At 41.5% G+C, this 20,456-nt stretch overlaps 1 protein-coding gene across 1 annotated transcript; it reads right to left on the bottom strand.

Annotated features, from left to right (window-relative positions):
* Positions 1 to 9,099: 9,099 nt before the first annotated feature.
* On the bottom strand, positions 9,100 to 9,912 carry LOC113272256 (golgin subfamily A member 6-like protein 4). The gene has a single exon (XM_026522125.1). The coding sequence runs from the start codon at positions 9,910 to 9,912 to the stop codon at positions 9,100 to 9,102; it is 813 nt and encodes a 270-aa protein (XP_026377910.1).
* Positions 9,913 to 20,456: the final 10,544 nt, after the last annotated feature.

Below are 20,456 nucleotides of genomic sequence, written 5' to 3'. Positions count from 1 at the left end.
ATAGTCATTCGAGTTGTAAAGGTATGAGGGTTCTTTTTTTGAGTAAGAGACAAGTAAATAGGAGAAAGAAAGTTCAGAGCAGAGATCATTCTTGATTTCTTTATTTTCCTTGTAAGAACATTCAGAAATTAATCAATAAAATTAAGAGTGTAAACCTAAAAATGAGCTGATCAACAATGAAATCATATGAGGGGTGTATTGTAGGAATTCCTGCAACTACATAATAGGAGAGAGAAAGTTCAGAGCAGAGATCATTCTTGATTTCTTTATTTCCCTTGCTAGAACATTCAGAAAATAATCAATAAAATTAAGAGTGTAAACCTAAAAATGAGCTAAACAACAATGAAATCATATGAGGGGTGTATTCTATATCTATGACCACTTGGAGCCATGTTTGAATATAGAGTATGGGATGATCACTGTGATTTTTAATGTCATCTGCTGGAGGATTAGATATAGTTCCTCCCCTGGGATGAGAAGATGGATTGCCTTAATCATAGCTTGATCTAAAAGTAAATTACCTGTATGTTAACAATTGAACGAAACGCACGTCTTGATTGCTATCAAACTCTGAAAAAAAAATAATTTAAGAAATCATACCTGCAGGAGGATTAAATATAGTTCGTCTTAATCATAGTTTGATCTAAAATTAAAATTAGGGGTTTTGAGTTTGATTGCTATCAAACTCTGATTAAAAAAAAAAAAACTCAAGTAAGAAATCGTACATGCAAAATAAGAAAAACATTGAACAATCAAAAAAATCATTAATCATTCATCACTATATATAAAATAAATTAAACAGTGAATGAAAGAAAGAGAGCAAGATAGTAGAGATGCGGCAGGAGAAAAAAAAGAGGGAACAACAATACCTAAACCCCTAATTGAATCTCATCTTCAAACTTTTCTTCAATCGACGAAACCCTAAACCCTAATAGTATCTCATCTTCAAAAACTGTATCTGCAAAATAAAAACAAACAAACTATAATTACAACAAAAATCTAAGAAGAACATATATGATGAACAAAGAAGAACAGAAAAACGAAGAAGGACAACAGAAAGACGGAGAAGGAGAACAGAGTTTCATAAGAGAAAAACTGTTCCTGTTGTTTTTTATTTATTTATTTATTTTTTTTTAATTTTTGTTCAGGGAAGGACTGTTTTTTTGTTCCTTTTTTTTGTTGCGTGAAACTGTTTTTTCAATATAAAATCGGTATTTAGTGTTACATTCAACTGTTTTTTAAATATAAAACCGATATTTAGTGTTACATTCGTATAATTTGAGGAAAACTGGAATGGAGAATTTTTAAGAGGGCGGGGACGCTCACCCAAGAACGGGTATTCTCACCGTGCGACGCATGGCCTCGCATGGCTTAGGAGGTTAAAGGATTTGATTTGCTTGTTGTTATTATGGTTGGGTTTTTAGTCTAGTCTAAAAGTAAAATAAAAAAAAAAAGAAAAAAATATCATAAACTGTTAGAATCAAGGGTGAGCACTGTGGATTGAATTATCCCACTCAAATTTTTATTGGTGGATGTCCAACCCTTGTATAAATGGACCAGACGCATATACAATTTGTGGGATTTTGTGGACTTTAGATTATGCGCAGGTGCTTCCCTAAAGAAGTAGAATTATTGAGAGAGTAAAGTTAGAGAAGATGAAGAAGGAAAACATGAAAAACGATGGATTTTACCAACCACAACCGGAGGAAGGGTATTTGGGTACCCAGGTATGCTTCAAACTTAGATAATGTTGGTTGAATTGCTCCAAACTTTCAAAAAAAATGAAATTTTTTATGTAAATTTAGGTTAGTTCGGTTACCATATGTCAAGAACATGTAACCGAACACACCTGAAAGTATAGTTCGGTTACATTTTCCAAACATCAGGTTACCGAACTCGCTCGTTAATGGAGGTTTTGGTCGTACAGTGTAATATTCGGTTACCTAGGATAAAACGGTAGGTAACCGAACTTTGAACTTAACAATTTATTTGGGTACATCTTATGTGTTCGGTTAGTTCGCAAACTTCAATGCAACCAAGTTCCCAACCAAACTGCAGGTTAAAAGTAACCTAGTGTTAGAAGTTCGGTTGGTTCGCCAACTTCAACATATTTTGCGAATCAACCGAAATGGGCTTATATATGCATATTGCAAATAGGCAAACGTTCAGTTACTATGAAATTTATTTCTTGGCGAATTAGGTAGAGTTCGATTACGAAGTTTCAAATGTAGAGTTCGGTTACAAAGAAAACTTAAAATTTTTGCGAACGAACCGAACTTGTCGACTTCTCATTATTTTCGTAAACTAAAGTTCGGTGATATCCTTATTTTGCGAAGGAACCGAACTTATGGACTTGTGTTGTTCTAATACAAGGAGTTCGGTTAAGAAAAAATTAATTCGTGATAACCGAACTTTTCTCTGAAAAAAACCTCCATTAAACCTCTCTGCAACTTCCATTTTCAACTCATTTTAATGATTACTTCTCATTTATTCAACCAAAAACAAATGACAAGTAATGGTTTGTGAGAATATCTTTGTTAATGTTTTAAATTAAGCTATATATATATAGTGGTGGTGGTGGTTGGTGGTGGTGGTAATCGGAGGTGGTGGTGGAAATCGGTGGTTGGTGGTGGTGATGATCGGAGGAGGTGGTGGTGGTAATCGGTGATGGTGGGAGGTGGTGGTGGTAATCGGTGGTTGTTGGTGGTGATAATCAGAGGTGGTGGTGGTGGTAATCGGCGGTGGTGGGCGGTGGTGGTGGTGGTAATCGGTGGTTGGTGGTGGTGATAATCGGAGGTGGTGGTGGTGGTAATCGGAGATGGTGGGAGGAGGTGGTGGTGGTTATATATATATATATATATATATATAGGTGGTTATTGGGTTGGTTTTAAATTAAATTAAGTTAAGGGTAGGTTAGTTATTTCAATATTTTAGGACACCCCTTATAACTATAGGGAAGGTGGCCTAATAAAATCATGATCCCCTCAAAAAACCATGGTCCCTAAAAAATCGTTCTTTAATTCCAAGGGTGTCACATAATTTCGGCCCCAATGGGGCTTTGCATTGGGCTTGTCCTTATAAGCGTTTTTTCCTCCTCCTTAATTTCTAAGTACACGTCTTTTCTTCTGACGCCTCTTTTTTCTCTCCTCCCTTTAGAGCGTCCAACCGTTTTCTCCTTCTCGTCATTGTTAGCGGTTTCACTTGTTTCGCTTTTCCTGCCATCTTTCGATCCTTGTTGAGTTTGATTCTCCGTCTGCCGCCTCACCAACGTTTCTCTTCCGAATTCGCCTGGATCTCAAGTTATTACGATTTTTAGATGGTTTTTATTTCTCTCAAACTCTTAGAGGAGGATGGATCCCCAATCTAAGTCCCTGTTTCTGGGCGCCAAAATGTAACTACTGGAAATCCAGTAGTACACCCAAAAGGAAAATGACCAAGATCTAAGACATGTTAAGTGATATAAACTAGAAAATCTTTATTGATGAATTCTAAGGAAACAAAATACAAGTTCTTGAATACAAGGAAACCCTAATCCCCCTTGCTTTGCCCAAGGACCTCTATTTATAGACCAATCAACCCTAATGGGGTACATCTCATTTTACTTCGCCGATTTCTTTAGGGACTGCTTATACTTCGCCCAAGCCATTTTCCATAAAGTTTTTCCCCTTCTTTCGCTACGTTCACATGGGTTTGTCGGGACACCTGTCTCTTTTCTTGCTCCCCAGTATATCTACTTCGCAGGTTATCTTTTTTGCCAAGTTAGCTTATTTCGCCCACTTCAACTTCGTGGTTGGTATCTTGCAGGGCACTTCATTGATTCTTCGTAGATCATATTCTCTTAGTGGATCATTTCGTCGTGGGACATTATCTCGCATATGACTTTTACTTTGTCAAATAGTCAACATTGGTGATCCTGACTTGATTTGACAAGTAACTGACGAAGGTTTTCGGGACACGGTATAAGATCTTGTCCACGGCCCATGCTCTTTCTTTATTATGTAGGCTTTCTTTAACTAACGAATGTTTACAAGCGGTTAAGGTGATGACCAGTGAGTCCATATGTTGAGTCCCTCATTTGCCATTCTTCTAATGTCTCTTTCTTTTTTACAGGCAATATTTCGTCCCCTTCATAATCTACCTTGTGTATTCTTGAGAGCACGTTATCTTGGAAGTTGAGGAAATCTCCCTTCGAATGCACTACCAGATGACATCCAAACAACTCCCTTCCATGGTTTGTTTTGACTCGATGCCGTTCTGTCAGGTCCCCGTGATGATGTGGTGGGGATGGTAATTCCCGGTACTCTACGTAATATGCGATTTTGTCTTTCCCTATGATGCGAAGTAAGATTTTCTTGACGCTCCTGCAATTGTTTGTGTGATGTCCGTGAAAACTATGATATCTGCAGAACTCGTGACTCTTATTCTCAGGGTCTGGTTCTCTTCCCAAATTTGGTGGCATTGGGATTTCCTCGGTCAGTGTCACTTCCTCCCATATCCTTTCCACAGTTGTGTTAATCTTTGGGAGTTCTAGCTCTGTCCATGCATTTACTCCCTGCTTCGTTTGCTTTGAGTTCCTATGTTGGTGTCCTCCAGTTTCATCACCTCGTGGCTTTTGATCCTTTTGTAATGACTTTTCCTTCTTTATGTCAATCTTCTTCAGCTCTCCTCCAGGCACTGTTTGCATCCCTACACGTATCATAGTGGTCAACTTGACCTTTTCTTCCATCCATTGAGACCTATCTTGCCTGTGCGAATTCCCCATCTGAGTTCTCAATCTTCGTAACTCATGCAAGATCTCGAGGTCCATAATCCCTCTTGCTGATTCGTCAATATCTCTTTCTCTCCCTTTGCGTTTGTTTTCGTCCTCGCATCTCCTTTCATCGTCGTATTTTAGCCTATGATTTTCATATCTCGCCTCCACTAGCATCCTCCTTAGATATCTTTCCTGGTTGTGTCCTTCTAGCAGCCTTCTCTTCTGCAATCCTCGTTCGTCTTCTTCCTCGTAATCCTTATAAGGATTTTCCTCCCGATATAAAGTCCTTTTCCGAGACGAAACTGTTATCGTTTCCGAATTAGTGTTTTCTCCATGTGTAATTCCGACCTCCGTTTTTCCATTACGTTCATATTCTCCTCGTTTTGCTTGATCATCTCGTCTCGCCATTCCTGCTTTCCTATTCTCTCGACGAAGTGTCTTACTTGGTTCTTTCAATATCACGTCTTTACCACCATCGTTCTTCCCCACCTTTTCTCGGTTCGTTTTCTTTTCCGTAACAGCTCCAGCTTTCACGATTTGGACATGTTCCATCATGGATTCATCTTCTACGTTCGGGTTGCCTTTTCGTTGCCTTATGACTTTTTGTCTTTCATCTTCTTCTGACGCCTCTTTTTTCTCTCCTCCCTTTAGAGCGTCCAACCGTTTGCTCCTTCTCGCCATTGTTAGCGGTTTCACTTGTTTCGCTTTTCCTGCCATCGTTCGATCCTTGTTGAGTATTATTCTCCGTCTGCCGCCTCACCAATGTTTCTCTTCCGAATTCGCCTGGATCTCAAGTTATTACGATTTTTAGATGGTTTTTATTTCTCTCAAACTCTTAGAGGAGGATGGATCCCCAATCTAACTCCATGTTTCTGGGCGCCAAAATGTAACTACTGGAAATCCAGTAGTACACCCAAAAGGAAAATGACCAAGATCTAAGACATGTTAAGTGATATAAACTAGAAAATATTTATTGATGAATTCTAAGGAAACAAAATACAAGTTCTTGAATACAAGGAAACCCTAATCCCCCTTGCTTTGCCCAAGGACCTCTATTTATAGACCAATCAACCCTAATGGGGTACATCTCATTTTACTTCGCCGATTTCTTTCGGGACTGCTTATACTTCGCCCAAGCCATTTTCCATAAAGTTTTTCCCCTTCTTTCGCTACGTTCACATGGGTTTGTCGGGACACCTGTCTCTTTTCTTGCTCCCCAGTATATCTACTTCGCAGGTTATCTTTTTTTCCAAGTTAGCTTATTTCGCCCACTTCAACTTCGTGGTTGGTATCTTGCAGGGCACTTCATTGATTCTTCGTAGATCATATTCTCTTAGTGGATCATTTCGTCGTGGGACATTATCTCGCATATGACTTTTACTTTGTCAAATAGTCAACATTGGTGATCCTGACTTGATTTGACAAGTAACTGACGAAGGTTTTCGGGACACGGTATAAGATCTTGTCCACGGCCCATGCTCTTTCTTTATTATGTAGGCTTTCTTTAACTAACGAATGTTTACAAGCGGTTAAGGTGATGACCAGTGAGTCCATATGTTGAGTCCCTCTTTTGCCATTCTTCTAATGTCTCTTTCTTTTTTACAGGCAATATTTCGTCCCCTTCATAATCTACCTTGTGTATTCTTGAGAGCACGTTATCTTGGAAGTTGAGGAAATCTCCCTTCGAATGCACTACCAGATGACATCCAAACAACTCCCTTCCATGGTTTGTTTTGACTCGATGCCGTTCTGTCAGGTCCCCGTGATGATGTGGTGGGGATGGTAATTCCCGGTACTCTACGTAATATGCGATTTTGTCTTTCCCTATGATGCGAAGTAAGATTTTCTTGACGCTCCTGCAATTGTTTGTGTGATGTCCGTGAAAACTATGATATCTGCAGAACTCGTGACTCTTATTCTCAGGGTCTGGTTCTCTTCCCAAATTTGGTGGCATTGGGATTTCCTCGGTCAGTGTCACTTCCTCCCATATCCTTTCCACAGTTGTGTTAATCTTTGGGAGTTCTAGCTCTGTCCATGCATTTACTCCCTGCTTCGTTTGCTTTGAGTTCCTATGTTGGTGTCCTCCAGTTTCATCACCTCGTGGCTTTTGATCCTTTTGTAATGACTTTTCCTTCTTTATGTCAATCTTCTTCAGCTCTCCTCCAGGCACTGTTTGCATCCCTACACGTATCATAGTGGTCAACTTGACCTTTTCTTCCATCCATTGAGACCTATCTTGCCTGTGCGAATTCCCCATCTGAGTTCTCAATCTTCGTAACTCATGCAAGATCTCGAGGTCCATAATCCCTCTTGCTGATTCGTCAATATCTCTTTCTCTCCCTTTGCGTTTGTTTTCGTCCTCGCATCTCCTTTCATCGTCGTATTTTAGCCTATGATTTTCATATCTCGCCTCCACTAGCATCCTCCTTAGATATCTTTCCTGGTTGTGTCCTTCTAGCAGCCTTCTCTTCTGCAATCCTCGTTCGTCTTCTTCCTCGTAATCCTTATAAGGATTTTCCTCCCGATATAAAGTCCTTTTCCGAGACGAAACTGTTATCGTTTCCGAATTAGTGTTTTCTCCATGTGTAATTCCGACCTCCGTTTTTCCATTACGTTCATATTCTCCTCGTTTTGCTTGATCATCTCGTCTCGCCATTCCTGCTTTCCTCTTCTCTCGACGAAGTGTCTTACTTGGTTCTTTCAATATCACGTCTTTACCACCATCGTTCTTCCCCACCTTTTCTCAGTTCGTTTTCTTTTCCGTAACAACTCCAGCTTTCACGATTTGGACATGTTCCATCATGGATTCATCTTCTACGTTCGGGTTGCCTTTTCGTTGCCTTATGACTTTTTGTCTTTCATCTTCTTCTGACGCATCTTTTTTCTCTCCTCCCTTTAGAGCGTCCAACCGTTTGCTCCTTCTCGCCATTGTTAGCGGTTTCACTTGTTTCGCTTTTCCTGCCATCGTTCGATCCTTGTTGAGTCTGATTCTCCGTATGCCGCCTCACCAACGTTTCTCTTCCGAATTCGCCTGGATCTCAAGTTATTACGATTTTTAGATGGTTTTTATTTCTCTCAAACTCTTAGAGGAGGATGGATCCCCAATCTAAGTCCCTGTTTCTGGGTGCCAAAATGTAACTACTGGAAATCCAGTAGTACATCCAAAAGGAAAATGACCAAGATCTAAGACATGTTAAGTGATATAAACTAGAAAATCTTTATTGATGAATTCTAAGGAAACAAAATACAAGTTCTTGAATACAAGGAAACCCTAATCCCCCTTGCTTTGCCCAAGGACCTCTATTTATAGACCAATCAACCCTAATGGGGTACATCTCATTTTACTTCGCCGATTTCTTTCGGGACTGCTTATACTTCGCCCAAGCCATTTTCCATAAAGTTTTTCCCCTTCTTTCGCTACGTTCACATGGGTTTGTCGGGACACCTGTCTCTTTTCTTGCTCCCCAGTATATCTACTTCGCAGGTTATCTTTTTTTCCAAGTTAGCTTATTTCGCCCACTTCAACTTCGTGGTTGGTATCTTGCAGGGCACTTCATTGATTCTTCGTAGATCATATTCTCTTAGTGGATCATTTCGTCGTGGGACATTATCTCGCATATGACTTTTACTTTGTCAAATAGTCAACATTGGTGATCCTGACTTGATTTGACAAGTAACTGACGAAGGTTTTCGGGACACGGTATAAGATCTTGTCCACAGCCCATGCTCTTTCTTTATTATGTAGGCTTTCTTTAACTAACGAATGTTTACAAGCGGTTAAGGTGATGACCAGTGAGTCCATATGTTGAGTCCCTCTTTTGCCATTCTTCTAATGTCTCTTTCTTTTTTACAGGCAATATTTCGTCCCCTTCATAATCTACCTTGTGTATTCTTGAGAGCACGTTATCTTGGAAGTTGAGGAAATCTCCCTTCGAATGCACTACCAGATGACATCCAAATAACTCCCTTCCATGGTTTGTTTTGACTCGATGCCGTTCTGTCAGGTCCCCGTGATGATGTGGTGGGGATGGTAATTCCCGGTACTCTACGTAATATGCGATTTTGTCTTTCCCTATGAGGCGAAGTAAGATTTTCTTGACGCTCCTGCAATTGTTTGTGTGATGTCCGTGAAAACTATGATATCTGCAGAACTCGTGACTCTTATTCTCAGGGTCTGGTTCTCTTCCCAAATTTGGTGGCATTGGGATTTCCTCGGTCAGTGTCACTTCCTCCCATATCCTTTCCACAGTTGTGTTAATCTTTGGGAGTTCTAGATCTGTCCATGCGTTTACTCCCTGCTTCGTTTGCTTTGAGTTCCTATGTTGGTGTCCTCCAGTTTCATCACCTCATGGCTTTTGATCCTTTTGTAATGACTTTTCCTTCTTTATGTCAATCTTCTTCAGCTCTCCTCCAGGCACTGTTTGCATCCCTACACGTATCATAGTGGTCAACTTGACCTTTTCTTCCATCCATTGAGACCTATCTTGCTTGTGCGAATTCCCCATCTGAGTTCTCAATCTTCGTAACTCATGCAAGATCTCGAGGTCCATAATCCCTCTTGTTGATTCGTCAATATCTCTTTCTCTCCCTTTGCGTTTGTTTTCGTCCTCGCATCTCCTTTCATCGTCGTATTTTAGCCTATGATTTTCATATCTCGCCTCCACTAGCATCCTCCTTAGATATCTTTCCTGGTTGTGTCCTTCTAGCAGCCTTCTCTTCTGCAATCCTCGTTCGTCTTCTTCCTCGTAATCCTTATAAGGATTTTCCTCCCGATATAAAGTCCTTTTCCGAGACGAAACTGTTATCGTTTCCGAATTAGTGTTTTCTCCATGTGTAATTCCGACCTCCGTTTTTCCATTACGTTCATATTCTCCTCGTTTTGCTTGATCATCTCGTCTCGCCATTCCTGCTTTCCTCTTCTCTCGACGAAGTGTCTTACTTGGTTCTTTCAATATCACGTCTTTACCACCATCGTTCTTCCCCACCTTTTCTCGGTTCGTTTTCTTTTCCGTAACAGCTCCATGTTCCTTCATGGATTCATCTTCTACGTTCGGGTTGCCTTTTCGTTGCCTTATGACTTTTTGTCTTTCATCTTCTTCTGACGCCTCTTTTTTCTCTCCTCCCTTTAGAGCGTCCAACCGTTTGCTCCTTCTCGCCATTGTTAGCGGTTTCACTTGTTTCGCTTTTCCTGCCATCGGTCGATCCTTGTTGAGTCTGATTCTCCGTCTGCCTCCTCACCAACGTTTCTCTTCCGAATTCGCCTGGATCTCAAGTTATTACGATTTTTAGATGGTTTTTATTTCTCTCAAACTCTTAGAGGAGGATGGATCCCCAATCTAAGTCCCTGTTTCTGGGCGCTAAAATGTAACTACTGGAAATCCAGTAGTACACCCAAAAGGAAAATGACCAAGATCTAAGACATGTTCAGTGATATAAACTAGAAAATTTTTTATTGATGAATTCTAAAGAAACAAAATACAAGTTCTTGAATACAAGGAAACCCTAATCCCCCTTGCTTTGGCCAAGGACCTCTATTTATAGACCAATCAACCCTAATGGGGTACATCTCATTTTCCTTCGCCGATTTCTTTCGGGACTGCTTATACTTCGCCCAAGCCATTTTCCATACAGTTTTTCCCCTTCTTTCGCTACGTTCACATGGGTTTGTCGGGAAAACTGTCTCTTTTCTTGCTCCCCAGTATATCTACTTCGCAGGTTATCTTTTTTGCCAAGTTAGCTTATTTCTCCCACTTCAACTTCGTGGTTGGTATCTTGCAGGGCACTTCATTGATTCTTCGTAGACCATATTCTCTTAGTGGATCATTTCGTCGTGGGACATTATCTCGCATATGACTTTTACTTTGTCAAATTGTCAACATTGGTGATCCTGACTTGATTTGACAAGTAACTGACGAAGGTTTTCGGGACACGGTATGAGATCTTGTCCACGTCCCATGCTCTTTCTTTATTATGTAGGCTTTCTTTACCTAACGAATGTTTACAAGCGGTTAAGGTGATGACCAGTGAGTCCATATGTTGAGTCCCTCTTTTTCAATTCTTCTAACTTCTCTTTCTTTTTTACAGGCAATATTTCGTCCCCTTCATAATCTACCTTGTGTATTCTTGAGAGCACGTTATCTTGGAAGTTGAGGAAATCTCCCTTCGAATGCACTACCAGATGACATCCAAACAGCTCCCTTCCCTGGCTTGTTTTGACACGATGCCGTTCTGTCAGGTCCCCGTGATGATGTGGTGGGGGTGGTAATTCCCGGTACTCTACGTAATATGCGATTTTCCCTTGCCCTATGAGGCGAAGTAAGATTTTCTTGACGCTCCTGCAATTGTTTGTGTGATGTCCATGAAAACTATGATATCTGCAGAACTCGTGACTCTTATTCTCAGGGTCTGGTTCTCTTCCCAAATTTGGTGGCATTGGGATTTCCTCGGTCAGTGTCACTTCCTTCCATATCCTTTCCACAGTTGTGTTAAGCTTTGGGAGTTCTAGCTCTGTCCATGCTTTTACTCCCTGCTTCGTTTGCTTTGAGTTCCTATGTTGTTGTCCTCCAGTTTCATCACCTCGTGGCTTTTGATCCTTTTGTAATGACTTTTCCTTCTTTCTGTCAATCTTCTTCAGCTCTCCTCCAGGCGTTGTTTGCATCCCTACACGTATCATAGTGGTCAACATGACCTTTTCTTCCATCCATTGAGACCTATCTTGCCTGTGCGAATTCCCCATCTGAGTTCTCAATCTTCGTAACTCATGCAAGATCTCGAGGTCCATAATCCCTCTTGCTGATTCGTCAATATCTCTTTCTCTCCCTTTGCGTTTGTTTTCGTCCTCGCATCTCCTTTCATCGTCGTATTTTAGCCTATGATTTTCATATCTCGCCTCCACTAGCATCCTCCTTAGATATCTTTCCTGGTTGTGTCCTTCTAGCAGCCTTCTCTTCTGCAATCCTCGTTCGTCTTCTTCCTCGTAATCCTTATAAGGATTTTCCTCCCGATATAAAGTCCTTTTCCGAGACGAAACTGTTATCGTTTCCGAATTAGTGTTTTCTCCATGTGTAATTCCGACCTCTGTTTTTCCATTACGTTCATATTCTCCTCGTTTTGCTTGATCATCTCGTCTCGCCATTCCTGCTTTCCTATTCTCTCGACGAAGTGTCTTACTTGGTTCTTTCAATATCACGTCTTTACCACCATCGTTCTTCCCCACCTTTTCTCGGTTCGTTTTCTTTTCCGTAACAGCTCCAGCTTTCACGATTTGGACATGTTACATCATGGATTCATCTTCTACGTTCGGGTTGCCTTTTCGTTGCCTTATGACTTTTTGTCTTTCATCTTCTTCTGACGCCTCTTTTTTCTCTCCTCCCTTTAGAGCGTCCAACCGTTTGCTCCTTCTCGCCATTGTTAGCGGTTTCACTTGTTTCGCTTTTCCTGCCATCGGTCGATCCTTGTTGAGTCTGATTCTCCGTCTGCCTCCTCACCAACGTTTCTCTTCCGAATTCGCCTGGATCTCAAGTTATTACGATTTTTAGATGGTTTTTATTTCTCTCAAACTCTTAGAGGAGGATGGATCCCCAATCTAAGTCCCTGTTTCTGGGCGCTAAAATGTAACTACTGGAAATCCAGTAGTACACCCAAAAGGAAAATGACCAAGATCTAAGACATGTTCAGTGATATAAACTAGAAAATTTTTTATTGATGAATTCTAAAGAAACAAAATACAAGTTCTTGAATACAAGGAAACCCTAATCCCCCTTGCTTTGGCCAAGGACCTCTATTTATAGACCAATCAACCCTAATGGGGTACATCTCATTTTCCTTCGCCGATTTCTTTCGGGACTGCTTATACTTCGCCCAAGCCATTTTCCATACAGTTTTTCCCCTTCTTTCGCTACGTTCACATGGGTTTGTCGGGAAAACTGTCTCTTTTCTTGCTCCCCAGTATATCTACTTCGCAGGTTATCTTTTTTGCCAAGTTAGCTTATTTCTCCCACTTCAACTTCGTGGTTGGTATCTTGCAGGGCACTTCATTGATTCTTCGTAGACCATATTCTCTTAGTGGATCATTTCGTCGTGGGACATTATCTCGCATATGACTTTTACTTTGTCAAATTGTCAACATTGGTGATCCTGACTTGATTTGACAAGTAACTGACGAAGGTTTTCGGGACACGGTATGAGATCTTGTCCACGTCCCATGCTCTTTCTTTATTATGTAGGCTTTCTTTACCTAACGAATGTTTACAAGCGGTTAAGGTGATGACCAGTGAGTCCATATGTTGAGTCCCTCTTTTTCAATTCTTCTAACTTCTCTTTCTTTTTTACAGGAAATATTTCGTCCCCTTCATAATCTACCTTGTGTATTCTTGAGAGCACGTTATCTTGGAAGTTGAGGAAATCTCCCTTCGAATGCACTACCAGATGACATCCAAACAGCTCCCTTCCCTGCCTTGTTTTGACTCGATGCCGTTCTGTCAGGTCCCCGTGATGATGTGGTGGGGGTGGTAATTCCCGGTACTCTACGTAATATGCGATTTTCCCTTGCCCTATGAGGCGAAGTAAGATTTTCTTGACGCTCCTGCAATTGTTTGTGTGATGTCCATGAAAACTATGATATCTGCAGAACTCGTGACTCTTATTCTCAGGGTCTGGTTCTCTTCCCAAATTTGGTGGCATTGGGATTTCCTCGGTCAGTGTCACTTCCTCCCATATCCTTTCCACAGTTGTGTTAAGCTTTGGGAGTTCTAGCTCTGTCCATGCTTTTACTCCCTGCTTCGTTTGCTTTGAGTTCCTATGTTGTTGTCCTCCAGTTTCATCACCTCGTGGCTTTTGATCCTTTTGTAATGACTTTTCCTTCTTTCTGTCAATCTTCTTCAGCTCTCCTCCAGGCGTTGTTTGCATCCCTACACGTATCATAGTGGTCAACATGACCTTTTCTTCCATCCATTGAGACCTATCTTGCCTGTGCGAATTCCCCATCTGAGTTCTCAATCTTCGTAACTCATGCAAGATCTCGAGGTCCATAATCCCTCTTGCTGATTCGTCAATATCTCTTTCTCTCCCTTTGCGTTTGTTTTCGTCCTCGCATCTCCTTTCATCGTCGTATTTTAGCCTATGATTTTCATATCTCGCCTCCACTAGCATCCTCCTTAGATATCTTTCCTGGTTGTGTCCTTCTAGCAGCCTTCTCTTCTGCAATCCTCGTTCGTCTTCTTCCTCGTAATCCTTATAAGGATTTTCCTCCCGATATAAAGTCCTTTTCCGAGACGAAACTGTTATCGTTTCCGAATTAGTGTTTTCTCCATGTGTAATTCCGACCTCCGTTTTTCCATTACGTTCATATTCTCCTCGTTTTGCTTGATCATCTCGTCTCGCCATTCCTGCTTTCCTCTTCTCTCGACGAAGTGTCTTACTTGGTTCTTTCAATATCACGTCTTTACCACCATCGTTCTTCCCCACCTTTTCTCGGTTCGTTTTCTTTTCCGTAACAGCTCCATGTTCCTTCATGGATTCATCTTCTACGTTCGGGTTGCCTTTTCGTTGCCTTATGACTTTTTGTCTTTCATCTTCTTCTGACGCCTCTTTTTTCTCTCCTCCCTTTAGAGCGTCCAACCGTTTGCTCCTTCTCGCCATTGTTAGCGGTTTCACTTGTTTCGCTTTTCCTGCCATCGGTCGATCCTTGTTGAGTCTGATTCTCCGTCTGCCTCCTCACCAACGTTTCTCTTCCGAATTCGCCTGGATCTCAAGTTATTACGATTTTTAGATGGTTTTTATTTCTCTCAAACTCTTAGAGGAGGATGGATCCCCAATCTAAGTCCCTGTTTCTGGGCGCTAAAATGTAACTACTGGAAATCCAGTAGTACACCCAAAAGGAAAATGACCAAGATCTAAGACATGTTCAGTGATATAAACTAGAAAATTTTTTATTGATGAATTCTAAAGAAACAAAATACAAGTTCTTGAATACAAGGAAACCCTAATCCCCCTTGCTTTGGCCAAGGACCTCTATTTATAGACCAATCAACCCTAATGGGGTACATCTCATTTTCCTTCGCCGATTTCTTTCGGGACTGCTTATACTTCGCCCAAGCCATTTTCCATACAGTTTTTCCCCTTCTTTCGCTACGTTCACATGGGTTTGTCGGGAAAACTGTCTCTTTTCTTGCTCCCCAGTATATCTACTTCGCAGGTTATCTTTTTTGCCAAGTTAGCTTATTTCTCCCACTTCAACTTCGTGGTTGGTATCTTGCAGGGCACTTCATTGATTCTTCGTAGACCATATTCTCTTAGTGGATCATTTCGTCGTGGGACATTATCTCGCATATGACTTTTACTTTGTCAAATTGTCAACATTGGTGATCCTGACTTGATTTGACAAGTAACTGACGAAGGTTTTCGGGACACGGTATGAGATCTTGTCCACGTCCCATGCTCTTTCTTTATTATGTAGGCTTTCTTTACCTAACGAATGTTTACAAGCGGTTAAGGTGATGACCAGTGAGTCCATATGTTGAGTCCCTCTTTTTCAATTCTTCTAACTTCTCTTTCTTTTTTACAGGAAATATTTCGTCCCCTTCATAATCTACCTTGTGTATTCTTGAGAGCACGTTATCTTGGAAGTTGAGGAAATCTCCCTTCGAATGCACTACCAGATGACATCCAAACAGCTCCCTTCCCTGCCTTGTTTTGACTCGATGCCGTTCTGTCAGGTCCCCGTGATGATGTGGTGGGGGTGGTAATTCCCGGTACTCTACGTAATATGCGATTTTCCCTTGCCCTATGAGGCGAAGTAAGATTTTCTTGACGCTCCTGCAATTGTTTGTGTGATGTCCATGAAAACTATGATATCTGCAGAACTCGTGACTCTTATTCTCAGGGTCTGGTTCTCTTCCCAAATTTGGTGGCATTGGGATTTCCTCGGTCAGTGTCACTTCCTTCCATATCCTTTCCACAGTTGTGTTAAGCTTTGGGAGTTCTAGCTCTGTCCATGCTTTTACTCCCTGCTTCGTTTGCTTTGAGTTCCTATGTTGTTGTCCTCCAGTTTCATCACCTCGTGGCTTTTGATCCTTTTGTAATGACTTTTCCTTCTTTCTGTCAATCTTCTTCAGCTCTCCTCCAGGCGTTGTTTGCATCCCTACACGTATCATAGTGGTCAACATGACCTTTTCTTCCATCCATTGAGACCTATCTTGCCTGTGCGAATTCCCCATCTGAGTTCTCAATCTTCGTAACTCATGCAAGATCTCGAGGTCCATAATCCCTCTTGCTGATTCGTCAATATCTCTTTCTCTCCCTTTGCGTTTGTTTTCGTCCTCGCATCTCCTTTCATCGTCGTATTTTAGCCTATGATTTTCATATCTCGCCTCCACTAGCATCCTCCTTAGATATCTTTCCTGGTTGTGTCCTTCTAGCAGCCTTCTCTTCTGCAATCCTCGTTCGTCTTCTTCCTCGTAATCCTTATAAGGATTTTCCTCCCGATATAAAGTCCTTTTCCGAGACGAAACTGTTATCGTTTCCGAATTAGTGTTTTCTCCATGTGTAATTCCGACCTCCGTTTTTCCATTACGTTCATATTCTCCTCGTTTTGCTTGATCATCTCGTCTCGCCATTCCTGCTTTCTATCTCTCGACGAAGTGTCTTACTTGGTTCTTTCAATATCACGTCTTTACCACCATCGTTCTTCCCCACCTTTTCTCGGTTCGTTTTCTTTTCCGTAACAGCTCCAGCTTTCACGATTTGGACATGTTACATCATGGATTCATCTTCTACGTTCGGGTTGCCTTTTCGTTGCCTTATGACTTTTTGTCTTTCATCTTCTTCTGACGCCTCTTTTTTCTCTCCTCCCTTTAGAGCGTCCAACCGTTTGCTCCTTCTCGCCATTGTTAGCGGTTTCACTTGTTTCGCTTTTCCTGCCATCTTTCGATCCTTGTTGAGTATTATTCTCCGTCTGCCGCCTCACCAATGTTTCTCTTCCGAATTCGCCTGGATCTCAAGTTATTACGATTTTTAGATGGTTTTTATTTCTCTCAACTCTTAGAGGAGGATGGATCCCCAATCTAACTCCATGTTTCTGGGCGCCAAAATGTAACTACTGGAAATCCAGTAGTACACCCAAAAGGAAAATGACCAAGATCTAAGACATGTTAAGTGATATAAACTAGAAAATTTATTGATGAATTCTAAGGAAACAAAATACAAGTTCTTGAATACAAGGAAACCCTAATCCCCCTTGCTTTGCCCAAGGACCTCTATTTATAGACCAATCAACCCTAATGGGGTACATCTCATTTTACTTCGCCGATTTCTTTCGGGACTGCTTATACTTCGCCCAAGCCATTTTCCATAAAGTTTTTCCCCTTCTTTCGCTACGTTCACATGGGTTTGTCGGGACACCTGTCTCTTTTCTTGCTCCCCAGTATATCTACTTCGCAGGTTATCTTTTTTTCCAAGTTAGCTTATTTCGCCCACTTCAACTTCGTGGTTGGTTTCTTGCAGGGCACTTCATTGATTCTTCGTAGATCATATTCTCTTAGTGGATCATTTCGTCGTGGGACATTATCTCGCATATGACTTTTACTTTGTCAAATAGTCAACATTGGTGATCCTGACTTGATTTGACAAGTAACTGACGAAGGTTTTCGGGACACGGTATGAGATCTTGTCCACGGCCTATGCTCTTTCTTTATTATGTAGGCTTTCTTTACCTAACGAATGTTTACAAGCGGTTAAGGTGATGACCAGTGAGTCCATATGTTGAGTCCCTCTTTTTCAATTCTTCTAACTTCTCTTTCTTTTTTACAGGAAATATTTCGTCCCCTTCATAATCTACCTTGTGTATTCTTGAGAGCACGTTATCTTGGAAGTTGAGGAAATCTCCCTTCGAATGCACTACCAGATGACATCCAAACAGCTCCCTTCCCTGCCTTGTTTTGACTCGATGCCGTTCTGTCAGGTCCCCGTGATGATGTGGTGGGGTGGTAATTCCCGGTACTCTACGTAATATGCGATTTTCCCTTGCCCTATGAGGCGAAGTAATTTTCTTGACGCTCCTGCAATTGTTTGTGTGATGTCCATGAAAACTATGATATCTGCAGAACTCGTGACTCTTATTCTCAGGGTCTGGTTCTCTTCCCAAATTTGGTGGCATTGGGATTTCCTCGGTCAGTGTCACTTCCTCCCATATCCTTTCCACAGTTGTGTTAAGCTTTGGGAGTTCTAGCTCTGTCCATGCTTTTACTCCCTGCTTCGTTTGCTTTGAGTTCCTATGTTGTGTCCTCCAGTTTCATCACCTCGTGGCTTTGATCCTTTTGTAATGACTTTTCCTTCTTTCTGTCAATCTTCTTCAGCTCTCCTCCAGGCGTTGTTTGCATCCCTACACGTATCATAGTGGTCAACTGACCTTTTCTTCCATCCATTGAGACCTATCTTGCCTGTGCGAATTCCCCATCTGAGTTCTCAATCTTCGTAACTCATGCAAGATCTCGAGGTCCATAATCCCTCTTGCTGATTCGTCAATATCTCTTTCTCTCCCTTTGCGTTTGTTTTCGTCCTCGCATCTCCTTTCATCGTCGTATTTTAGCCTATGATTTTCATATCTCGCCTCCACTAGCATCCTCCTTAGATATCTTTCCTGGTTGTGTCCTTCTAGCAGCCTTCTCTTCTGCAATCCTCGTTCGTCTTCTTCCTCGTAATCCTTATAAGGATTTTCCTCCCGATATAAAGTCCTTTTCCGAGACGAAACTGTTATCGTTTCCGAATTAGTGTTTTCTCCATGTGTAATTCCGACCTCCGTTTTTCCATTACGTTCATATTCTCCTCGTTTTGCTTGATCATCTCGTCTCGCCATTCCTGCTTTCCTATTCTCTCGACGAAGTGTCTTACTTGGTTCTTTCAATATCACGTCTTTACCACCATCGTTCTTCCCCACCTTTTCTCGGTTCGTTTTCTTTTCCGTAACAGCTCCAGCTTTCACGATTTGGACATGTTCCATCATGGATTCATCTTCTACGTTCGGGTTGCCTTTTCGTTGCCTTATGACTTTTTGTCTTTCATCTTCTTCTGACGCCTCTTTTTTCTCTCCTCCCTTTAGAGCGTCCAACCGTTTGCTCCTTCTCGCCATTGTTAGCGGTTTCACTTGTTTCGCTTTTCCTGCCATCGTTCGATCCTTGTTGAGTATTATTCTCCGTCTGCCGCCTCACCAATGTTTCTCTTCCGAATTCGCCTGGATCTCAAGTTATTACGATTTTTAGATGGTTTTTATTTCTCTCAAACTCTTAGAGGAGGATGGATCCCCAATCTAACTCCCTGTTTCTGGGCGCCAAAATGTAACTACTGGAAATCCAGTAGTACACCCAAAAGGAAAATGACCAAGATCTAAGACATGTTAAGTGATATAAACTAGAAAATATTTATTGATGAATTCTAAGAAACAAAATACAGTTCTTGAATACAAGGAAACCCTAATCCCCCTTGCTTTGCCCAAGGCCCTATCTTTATAGACCAATCAACCCTAATGGGGTACATCTCATTTTACTTCGCCGATTTCTTTCGGGACTTATACTTCGCCCAAGCCTTTTCCTAAAGTTTTTCCCCTTCTTTCGCTACGTTCACATGGGTTTGTCGGGACCCCTGTCTCTTTCTTGCTCCCCAGTATATCTACTTCGCAGGTTATCTTTTTTCCAAGTTAGCTTATTTCGCCACTTCAACTTCGTGGTTGGTTTCTTGCAGGGCACTTCATTGATTCTTCGTAGATCATATTCTCTTAGTGGATCATTTCGTCGTGGGACATTATCTCGCATATGACTTTTACTTTGTCAATAGTCAACATTGGTGATCCTGACTTGATTGGACAAGTAACTGACGAAGGTTTTCGGGACACGGTATAAGATCTTGTCCACGGCCTATGCTCTTTCTTTATTATGTAGGCTTTCTTTACCTAACGAATGTTTACAAGCGGTTAAGGTGATGACCAGTGAGTCCATATGTTGAGTCCCTCTTTTTCAATTCTTCTAACTTCTCTTTCTTTTTTACAGGAAATATTTCGTCCCCTTCATAATCTACCTTGTGTATTCTTGAGAGCACGTTATCTTGGAAGTGAGGAATCTCCCTTCGAATGCACTACCAGATGACATCCAAACACTCCCTTCCCTGGTTTGTTTTGACTCGATGCCGTTCTGTCAGGTCCCCGTGATGATGTGGTGGGGGTGGTATTCCCGGTACTCTACGTAATATGCGATTTTCCCTTGCCCTATTGAGGCGAAGTAAGATTTTCTTGACGCTCCTGCAATTGTTTGTGTGTGCGTGAAAACTATGATATCTGCAGAACTCGTGACTCTTATTCTCAGGGTCTGGTTCTCTTCCCAAATTTGGTGGCTTGGGATTTCCTCGGTCAGTGTCACTTCCTCCCATATCCTTTCCCAGTTGTGTTAAGCTTTGGGAGTTCTAGCTCTGTCCATGCTTTTACTCCCTGCTTCGTTTGCTTTGAGTTCCTATGTTGTTGTCCTCCAGTTTCATCACCTCGTGGCTTTTGATCCTTTTGTAATGACTTTTCCTTCTTTCTGTCAATCTTCTTCAGCTCTCCTCCAGGCTGTTTGCATCCCTACACGTATCATATGGTCAACATGACCTTTCTTCCATCCATTGAGACCTATCTGCCTGTGCGAATTCCCCATCTTTCTCATCTTCGTAACTCATGCAA

This window comes from Papaver somniferum, chromosome 1 (assembly GCF_003573695.1).
Source record: "Papaver somniferum cultivar HN1 chromosome 1, ASM357369v1, whole genome shotgun sequence".
In the NCBI taxonomy this organism is placed as follows: Eukaryota; Viridiplantae; Streptophyta; class Magnoliopsida; order Ranunculales; family Papaveraceae; genus Papaver; species Papaver somniferum.
This window is presented reverse-complemented; position numbering and strand designations above follow the sequence as displayed.

Bases quoted from the DNA above. Each gene is read 5' to 3' on its own strand.
- LOC113272256 (XM_026522125.1), bottom strand. From the start codon at position 9,912: ATGGCGAGAAGGAGCAAACGGTTGGACGCTCTAAAGGGAGGAGAGAAA.